Source organism: Ceratosolen solmsi, unplaced genomic scaffold, assembly GCF_000503995.2.
Source record: "Ceratosolen solmsi marchali unplaced genomic scaffold, CerSol_1.0 scaffold1, whole genome shotgun sequence".
Lineage (NCBI taxonomy): Eukaryota > Metazoa > Arthropoda > Insecta > Hymenoptera > Agaonidae > Ceratosolen > Ceratosolen solmsi.
Genome location: NW_011948415.1, coordinates 2,130,533 through 2,141,056, shown reverse-complemented (window position 1 = coordinate 2,141,056; position 10,524 = coordinate 2,130,533). Strand labels below are relative to the sequence as shown.

General features: G+C 35.8%; 1 protein-coding gene across 2 annotated transcripts; it reads left to right on the top strand.

Annotated features, from left to right (window-relative positions):
* The first annotated feature begins 353 nt into the window (after positions 1-353).
* On the top strand, positions 354-7,832 carry SCAR (wiskott-Aldrich syndrome protein family member 3 SCAR). Of its 2 annotated transcripts, XM_011507586.1 has the most exons (8): positions 354-709; positions 1,559-1,712; positions 2,429-2,543; positions 2,810-2,842; positions 4,611-4,928; positions 5,507-5,801; positions 6,598-7,038; positions 7,372-7,832. In XM_011507586.1, exons 1-8 carry the CDS (start codon positions 436-438, stop codon positions 7,563-7,565), a joined length of 1,824 nt encoding a protein of 607 aa, XP_011505888.1. In that variant the 5' UTR covers positions 354-435; the 3' UTR covers positions 7,566-7,832. The 2 variants fall into 2 exon arrangements, with proteins under 2 accessions (XP_011505888.1, XP_011505889.1); XM_011507587.1 differs by lacking the exon at positions 2,810-2,842.
* Positions 7,833-10,524: the final 2,692 nt, after the last annotated feature.

Sequence of the window (10,524 nt, the reverse complement as noted above, 5' to 3'; positions counted from 1 at the left end):
TAATAAAACATCTCGTTTTCTACGTTTTTTTCATCATGGAGGGTGCAAGTTAGAAAAACGAATTTTTATTTTTTAATTAATTATTATTATAAATAGTAATGTTCAATAAATTGCCGAAGATTGGCGTGTAACGAGACGATGAATGATCATAGAATTTCACGTTCACTCTTGTTAATTTCTTAACTGCAAAAGCTGGCCAATCATTTTACAACGAATTCGTCTGTTTATGGCGCAGGTTTCACGAGATCGGTGAGCCGTCGCCGGCGCCAATCATTTTACAACGAATTCGTCTGTTTATGGCGCAGGTTTCACGAGATCGGTGAGCCGTCGCCGGCGGAGGAGGAGGAGGAGGAGGAGGAGGAGGAGCAGGAGGAGGAGGAGGAGCCAGAGCCCGGGGGGTTCGTGAGGCCCCGTCGGGGTACATCAGGGTGAGCCATGCCGCTGCCCAAGAGGGTCGTCGAGCCAGTGCATGTGGCCCGTGGCACCATACCCGAAGACTTCCCCCTGCCCTCGGAGCTCGAGGCCGTCACCAACGGCACCCTCGCCAATACCATCAGGCAACTGTCGAGCCTCTCGAGGCACGCTGAGGATCTGTTCGGCGAGCTCGCGAAAGAGGCCCACGGCCTCAGCGACCGGGCCAACTCGCTCCAGGCCAGGATCGACAGGCTCGCCGTGAAGGTCATACAGCTCGATAGTAACGTTGAAGAAGGTGAGTGGACTCGCTCCAAATATATTCTGCTACCATCATCTCTATATCAAGGATCATGAAAAAAACAGCGTTATTAGAGCTTTCGCTTATAGTGGCTATTCGGTTTATCGTAAAGTATCCTTGTTAATAATAGACAGTTTGTGAAATTCAGGCGGTGCAGTGATTTGTAGCTCTAGTAGAACTTTATTTTTGCAATGCTGTGCATTGTCGAAATTTCAGGAAAATTTATAGTTATCGAGCAAGCATTAACATTTTACACTCACTTATCGGAGTAATTAATCTAAACCTAAAGCTAACGACTTCTTATCGGAATAAGAATTATGTTCTTTCTTTAAGAATTGCTTTAATTTCCTTAAAATTGAGAGCAACGTATGCTTAACACAACAATAAGAAGTTTGGTTTTTACGTAACTGTCAGTCAGAACGTAAAGCTTATTGACATTTTTTGTTTTGTTTTTTAATTTTTTCATTCATTTTTGCATTTAATCGACTAATTTGAAAGTTTTCTTTAATGAAAAATTAATTTTGAACAAAAAATTTACATATAATGTGGTGTCGTGTATAAATAAAGGAAAATCGTGCAATTTTTTATGTTTAGATAGGAAATTTATGTAAAACAATAAATGTATGAATATGAATAAGAAGAAATTGCGTGAAGACGTTGAAAATAATATAGTATCGGTTGGTTAAAATGTCATTAAAAATAGTTATAATTACAAGTACAATTTAATTGCTCAAATAAGTTTCACTTGTTGAAACAGATAACTGCAAACTTAGTTCACTTTGGTAAATCCGCTTGAACTTTCTCAGCCAATACATTGACTAACTAATCTCTGTTTACTCGTTTTAGTTTCGCTTCAAGACATTCACATGAGGAAAGCCTTTAAGAGTTCAGTCGTCTTCGATCAGCAAGTCGTCTCCAGGGACACAATGCCAACCGCCATGATGGAAACTTACCATTTGTGTGATTCTCCACCACCACTTAACAAGTTGAACGATTACAGGTGCTACGACTATTTTATTTATGTATTTATTTATAAGCAATGTGGAAATGCAAATTTTCTCTGTATCTTAATCGATTCGCTTCGTTTCTTTTAGAAATTATTCTTTACTTATGTGGTTTAATTGGTCATTTTACAATAAAATTGTTGGCTTATTAAATAGGAACGATAATCTGATAAGTAATTCTTTACTGTGAATTTTAAAGTTGAATTAAATTTCGCTTGGAAAAGTTAATATACTTCTTTATTTTTTCTAACATAACATTCTCTATTTAAGTTTTAATATGAGTAAATGATTTTCCTTTTTTACCTTATAAATAGTTGCAAAAGCCAAATTTGTTGTTTTTAATCATTATAAAACTATAGACATTTATGAAAATATCAGATTAATAAACTTATCCTCTAGACTCTTAACTCCTTACTCGTCGTAAGTATCGAATCAATAGTAAAATTTCTCTAAAATTTAATTACATTACCTATCGTTAATTCTATTAAGGCTCATTTTCACGCGAAAGTGTAAGTATTTTAAAATTTTAGAAAATAAAATGAAAAAGAATTTTACTTTATTTAACTTTATTTTTCTCAAATGACTCGACATATATCTTTATCAAAAAATAGATTTGTCTGCTGTTCATAACGTGCTGTAATGCTGTAAATTTTCGATCGATAAATCCTCTTTGATGCGATCATGCACATTATCATGAATTTTCTATTTTTAGGGACGACGGAAAAGATGGCTTAAAGTTTTATACCGATCCCAATTACTTTTTCGATTTATGGAGTCAGGAGATGCTCAAGGATACTGAAAAGAAATTGCATGACAGAGGAAAGAAGGTAATATCAATGGACAAGCTTTTATTTATTACAGTTTTATGTATATTTCAATAGGAAAAATTTTCAATTTCATTGTAATATTTAATCTTTCAATATTTACGAGCAATTAAATTCATCTCGCGATTAATTCGAAAAACGATAGAAAATTTTTCCTTGAGGTATCCAGAAGCTATTAATTTATGCCAAAAGTTCTAAATACTAAATCAATATAACAGAATTATTGTAAAATAATGTGTTAACAATATAAACTCTCCCCTTGGTTATAGACCGAGTCCGAATATGCCGAACCGTTCAGAGAGGCAAGTCGATGGTTTGGATCTTTGTAGTTTTTTTTACGCCCCATCATCTAAAAGATTTTTCTTCTACAAATTAAATTAATCGTATTATTATCACTCACATTATTTCGAGCTCACCTTTTGTGTGCGTGGTTTTTCTTATTAACCAGTGTTCTCTTCTTTTTTGCTAATAAATACATAGATAAAGAGTTGCTCTAGCTGCTCGCTTTCAGATTACTCTTAGATATTGCTATCATAGTTTTAGCTAATGAATTATGCATTTTATTATACATACATACATATATTTATGTGTGTGTGTATATTTATATATATGTGTATTTATATATATATATATATATATATATATATTTATACATACTTTTCTATTAAAATTCCCTTCTTAATTCATCAACTCCTTATTATGGATATATCATGTGGCTGTAAATAATGATTAAATAGTCATAACATTATTCACATTTCATTATCATCAGTGACACATACACGATAGGAGAAAAGATATTCATCAATTCATTTTTTTCTTCTTGTTGTTGTTGTACCTTCTCCTCTTTGTTACCATCTTGCATCAAGGAAATTGAATTAGTCATGGTTTTTTTTTTTTTTTTTTTTTTTTTTTTTTTTTTAAGAATTTCTATCTATAAAGCCAAAACGAGTGTCCAACACAATTAATTGATCGTTAAGAGCTACGTAATTGAACTGCGGAGAAATGACTATTTTCATTTTCTAGGAAAAAAATCTCCGCTTACGGAACTAATCGATGACTGCTAGGGGCACATTTTATTGATTAGCCATTATTATATTCCCAACAATTCATTACTTTTTAACGTAAAAAATATTAAAATAAATATTAAAATAATGAACACGTTCGGTACAAACATTGGCACGCAATATCCAGTTCAATAAATTTCAGAATCATATTAATTAACGGATCTAATTCTAATATCATTTATTATTACCGTAATAAATGGATTTTTTTTATCTCGTTGATTGTATTATCAAAAGGCGAATAATTGCTCATTGTTCCTTGGATGTAAAACAATTTTTACATACAATTTTATACCACCACTCTTGTGAAAGTGTAGCTGTCAATTTTAATATTTAGACGGATAAAAACAAACGATTTATGCCTTAATTGCCGCAATAATTATAATAATATTGCCGCGCCATTTGCAACGACATTTTAGTTCAAAAGCTTGTTCGGAAAGCGCATTACGTGGAGAGAAAGTAGCTTTAAGCGAGCATTGTTTTAAACACGAAGCGTTAATCGATTCGTTCGAAATGTTCTTGAGTCGACGCAATTTAAACGAGTGAGACTAACAAGTGGGCGAATGTTAACCGAGCTTTTAAGAAGTTTTCTTCAAGCACTTTCGACTGAATCGATCGATGCACTTAGCGCGAATATTACAATCGATCATAGGCGAGGAAGAAACGAGTCGCCTTTTTCCTTTTAACGTATGCTTAAAGATTCGATACCCGTGCACTCGCTATTGCACTAGCTACATTGAAATGCGTTGCCCGAGCAAAGTTGTAGGCCAATAGGAATGCGCTCGAGCAGTCATCCGCTAGTTCCCCTCTCCCCTCCGCCGCCATCACCGCCAACACCACCACCACCGCCACCCCATACTCACCAACACTCACAATTTATCCCAAGTTGAGCTTGCACAATTTTCCCGTACGGGCGAGAGGTGCTGGCGCGAGCGATCGCCGGCAGCCAGATGCGCAGTGCACCGTCTAACCTCAAAAACCGTTTTCCTTTCTCGCTCGGCGACAACAGCCCCACAGGCCTCGGAACGACGGAGGCGGGAGCGGCGGAGGCCGGCACAAGAAGCGCGTGAGGCAGCCCCACAATACGCGTGAGCGCCAGCGGCAAATCGCCGTCGGCCATGGCGAGTACATAATGCCGTCCCAGGGCATTCAGTACAGGTCGAGTCACGGCATCCCGGACGAGGCACTCCTCGGAATGGTGATGACGGAGCCCAGGCCCCCGAGGCCCAACAGCATCGAGCTCAGGCGCAGCTACCCGCCCGAGGAGCACCAGATCTACAGTCCCCCAATGTCCGAGCATTACCGCGCGGCCAACTATACCGGACAGGTGGGTCCCGTGGATTTCCTTGTCCGATCTTGGCTTATGGCCTTTGTCGGGCCCCTTTGTACCTTAAGCGAGTCGGAGCACGTCCACTCCGAGCGTTGCAACTTTCTTGGATAAACGTCTTAATCTCACGAATGACTATTTTCTCTCTATTTTCTTACTTGGCTCCATATAACGCTGCTTTAGTTCACTTTTTATCACAAGTGGCTCTCAATGGTTGAACGGACCATGTTCCTTTAAAAAAAAAAAAAAAAAAAAAAAGAAAGAATTAAAAAATCCCATGTCGTTTCTTTAGCGTACCTTTATTATGAGTAACTTACACTACGTCGTTATACATAAATTTACAGTCTTGTTAATAATTACACCGCTGTTTAAGGATTTTCTATGCATCGGCTTAGTAAAACTGCGTTTTATCTACTGTATCCATTGCACATGCATGATATCCCTTGTTCGAATTCTCTAAATTTTTTCGCGTTTTATGTATTTAACAATTATTTTTAACATTGGCTAATTGGTAGGGACGTATACGGACATTTTCAATGATAAGAAATAAAAATAAAGCATTACACTTGTTTGAACAGGTTCAAGGCTACGAGGACAGTGCCTACGGATCCCATTACGCTCCGGGTCAAGGACAATCTGGCAGCGACACGTACCAGAGCCCTGGAGCCCCGGGGACGCCGAACAGATTTGGAAGAAGTCGACCGTCCCAGCCACCTCCTGCACCGCCTAGCAACGCGTCTAGTAACTCCACCCCGACGATAGCCTCAGCGAATAATACACCGACGAGAGGCAGATCTATGAGTACCGGCAGGGATACATTGCCACCACCTCCGCCACCTCCTGGAGAACCCATGTCGCCGCCTTCTATGAACGGTCGGTTTTTTCTCATACGGATAATTTGCATTGCTCATCGCAGTCCTCAAACGCATAATAAACTAATTATTTACATTATCCGCCTATGGCCAATGATTCGAATCGTAGCGGGAAAACATTATTACAACTCGCACCAAGTATTATTACTCTTTCGACAATCATCGTTTTAAAGAGGATTCACTTGAAAACGTATGAGAATGTTATTGAGATTGATGATAATTCAATTAATTATAATAAAAATAGCCAGCAATAATAGCGATTAAACAATGACTCAACAGAGTTTACTCGTCTGATCGATAAATTACGAATAACAATATTACTCAACAATTTCAATCCATGAAAATCTAAATAGCCAGCCTTAGTATATTGTTTCGAGTTTGTCATTACATATATATTTTTTTTTTTTTTTTTTTAATCAATGTCATAAGTCTAATTTCATTATTAATAATATTCTCCAATAGTCGAATTTTTATGTGTGAACATATTTTTAGTATTATCTATATAATATTTTCAAATGATTTTCTTAAAAATTCATCGTTTCAAATTCCTTAAAACTTTTAAAACTTTATGTTCAAAATAAACGTAGATATATTTATTTATCGTATGTTAAATTTCGTAACATTATATATTTGCTTTAATCTGTCGAATAATTTAGATGTACTTAATATAATTCTTATCTCAATAATCAATTTGACACATGTTTCGTTGATTACCTTTTCGTTGATTGATAATGTTTCATTGTACATAATACGAAAATATCTCCAGCATAATCTAAATTTTTGTTCATATTTATTAGGAACGCTACCGTCACACTTGCTCAACAGAAACGGCAGCCGCTCGAACAGTCCGCTGCCGAATCACCAATCCACCCCGACGGTTGCCAGCGTTCATCTGGGGCAGATGATGCCGATAGGCACGGACGAGACCGAGTCCGTACCCCAGGACTTGCCACCACCGCCGCCGACCCCTGATCCAGCTCCTCCACGGCCCGTCTCGCCGCCTTGCAATATACCACCCCCGCCACCCCCACCGCCACCCCCGCCCATTTCCAATGGACCACCCCTCGCGCCTCAAATGCCCATAACGAATGGGGATATCGCGAAGATGATAGTAAACAACCCACCGAAACTCAAGCCCCTCAAAAGCATCGTGGACGGCCAACTGAGGAAGCCGAACAATCCGAACTTACCCGCACCCGTTGATCCTAGGAACGACCTACTCAAGGCTATAAGAGACGGTAAATTTATCGCTTGCTGTACCGATCTTGAATAATTATACGTAACTCGAGGGCAAAAAATATTACTCCCGTTTTTCCAAACTAGAGCCATTAATTAAAACGGTCTTCTCAAGCATTCCTATTTTGTCTGAGAGCAATGTACACGCTCTCGGAACAAAAGGGATGCGCAAGTCAATTTAGCAGGTGTCCATGAGCGGACGAATGTCTATCTCATTTCCATCGAAATGAAAGAGACTGTGTATTAAACAGTTGGAACTTGATTGATCTCTATTATTATTATTATTATTATTATTATTATTATTATTATTTGTTTTGTTTTGTTTCTTTGTCCAGGTATTAAGTTGCGCAAAGTGGAGAAGATCGAGCAAAAGGAGGTGGAGCGAGTGAATGCATTGAACGACGTGGCATCGATTCTTGCGCGGCGGGTCGCCGTGGAGTTCAGCGACAGTGACTCGGCATCGGAGAGCGAGTGCGACAGCGAGGGCTGGGGAGAGCAGGAGAATACGAGCGCGACGAACGTCGCGTGACCCGTCCCCTTGACATCGAACTCTACGCTCAAGATAGTGTGAGACCGTTGCTACTTGAATTGCCCGCCCCTTCGAATTCCGATTATCCAATTCCTCATTGTTGCGCGCGTGGAAACGCACGAGTTCTGCGTTGATCCGCCTTGCAATTTGGTCACCTTAGGCTTTCGCACTTTTTATCGATCACTTTGTATTTGCTTGATTGATTAATAACATCATGAGTATTAGTGTCACTAATGCATTAGCAGTCTTTTTTTTTTTTTTTTTTTTTTTTTTTTTTTTTTTTAATCACTGTCTTATTGATCGTTATGCCGGGAAGTAAGATTTGCTCGTTGTAAGAGTTTTTTTTATTGTGAAATGGTTCTACAATTAATCAGTGAAAAAAATTAATTTTTCTTACCACTTTAATTATTTACAAGTAGAAAATTATTTTTTCATATATATTTATTGCTAATGGTAAGTAAAGGCTTAATAATTAATGTAGACTGATGTACTTTATACTTTACCAAAAAACAATGTTTAAATAGTATTTTGGTTTTTATAAGGTAATATAATGAATCTTGATTGTAGTAAAGAACGATAAATTATTTATTTGTTTAGAAAATATTAAGAAATAAAAATCTGAGGCAAATATAAAAGAAAAATGCGAATGTCTGGATCGATGAAACGATGAATGAATAAACGATCGATATACTTCGCTTTAGTACCGTACTATGGCTAGGTAGGAAGGTGACCTTGATTAACAACCAAAGTAATGCCGGTATATTTCTTCTTACTTATTTTATATAAGAAATTAAATCTACGATAATTGTTTCGAAGAGTGCGTGCTGTGGTTGTCAACTAAGACTTCTTCCAGAATTAACGCATTTTAATGTATGTTAATGTTTTTATCTTTTATATACAATTTTTTTTCTGTTCTTTTTTTTTACTTTTTTTTTAAGTATCAAAAGGAAAGTCAAGGGAAAATGAAATTTTTATTGTATTTTTTATAGGCTTTTATTGTTTCAATAAGCGAATTAACTGTATTTTTTAGCGTATTGAAATTTACTTAATGTTTTTGATTAGATGTGCGAGAAAAAGAAAATCACATTTGTAATAATTAAGAAAAGTGGGCGATTACTAGTTTTAAAACGCGAATGGTCTTGGAAAAAGTGCGATTAATCTTGTCAAAAATTTATTAAAAAACGCACAGCTAGAAAAATGTCGAAATCAAAATATTTATTGGTTCCGACACATTTTGGACTTTACGTTTTTTTTCTTCTTCAGATAATTGATTACAAGTGATAATCCCCAAGTGTTTAATCTCATGATAGTAATCCAATAATTCAAAATTTATATCTTACATACTTAATATTTAAAAGACAGGTTGCGAATCGTCAATAAATTGTAGTTAGTGCAGCAAGAGCTTGAAAAAAAATTTTCGAGAATCGTAGAGTGAAACCAAAATACTCCATTGATTACGATAAGATGAAGAAGTGGATATGTAAATGTGAATGCTTACTTAAAAACTAATACATTTAGAGCTGAGTATAATAAACAAAAGCATGAAAATGGCTGAATTTGAATGCATCAATGGTCTTTGCTGAAAAAAATCAAAACAATTGTGATTTATTTTGCATCGATGTTGCTAAAAGATTGAAATAAGATAAGATCAAATTAGGAAGGCGAATGATTAAGATTAAGGAAGGGAGAAAAATTACAGATGACGTCGTAGCGATAATATAAATATTATATAAATGAACAATTATATTAAAGAAATATATTATATCGATCGTTAAGATTATACATAATCTTACGTGTTGAAGTAACGCTAAACAAACATTTTAATGAAAGAAATAAGTGAAGGGGTATCGTATTAGCACAGCTAAAAAGCTAGGATTTTCTTCGCTCGATAAATCCGACAATTAAACGACATTTGTTAGGATATTTCCCGTGTATGTATTAAGGAAAGAAAAAAATGCTTAAAATAATACTTCGTTGAACGTTATTCTCCTATGGAGACACTCGCGTTACAACTCCTGTCCTTTCTTTCAACTTTAAAAATGGTTTCTAATATTGGCTTGGCCATTGTTCTCGGGATCTTTGAATGTGTATGTACGGGAGTGCGAAAGGGGCTACGTATTTTGTGTGCATGTATGAGTGCTAGTATTTTTTTCGTGCTTTGAATGTTGAGAGTTTATTATAAACAGAAGTTTGAGAATTCTGAGCGCACGTGTGATTCATCAGCAACGACATATGTACATTTTTCCATTTCGAGAAAGAAAAAAAAACGGCGTAGCACCAAAAACGCCGATTCTATGAAAGATTATAATATAATGTAAACAATAATCGATAACTCTTTTCTGTAATATGTTTATATATAAATATAAAATTTATAATAAGCTATATATATATATAAAAGAATCGAGAAATTCTCAAGTATAAGGACCCTAGAATTTGTAAGTATTTTTAGTTAGCTATGTAACTCGCCAACTACTCTACAGTATTTAACAGGGGGAATAAAGAAAAAGTTTAAACAAAAAAAAGAAAACTCAATTTTGTAACGTCTGACCCAAGGGGAGATGGGATGTGCAACCGATGTAATCTCTTTAACATCTTCATCAATAAATATCGATTAATGTTAATCGCTGTGAATCGTGATCGTATAAATGTATAAAAAAAAAAGTCTACGTGTTACCGAAAAATTTTTCAATATAATGTCTTCTATAGTTTTTTTAACAAAAGAATTTATGCAACTTTCATACTGTATTTTTCATGAAAAAAAAAAGAAAAAAAGGAAAGTAAGAAAGAAAACTTGGCACTCTAACTTTTGATTAAAAAATAAGAAAATAAATAATTTTGTAGAAAAAATTATTAATCACGATTGTTTGCGAAATATTTCTAAATATTCACTATTTCCATTTCTCCATATAAAATTTGATCGGTGTTGAATTTGCAATTTTATAAAACATAAAGACAAAAA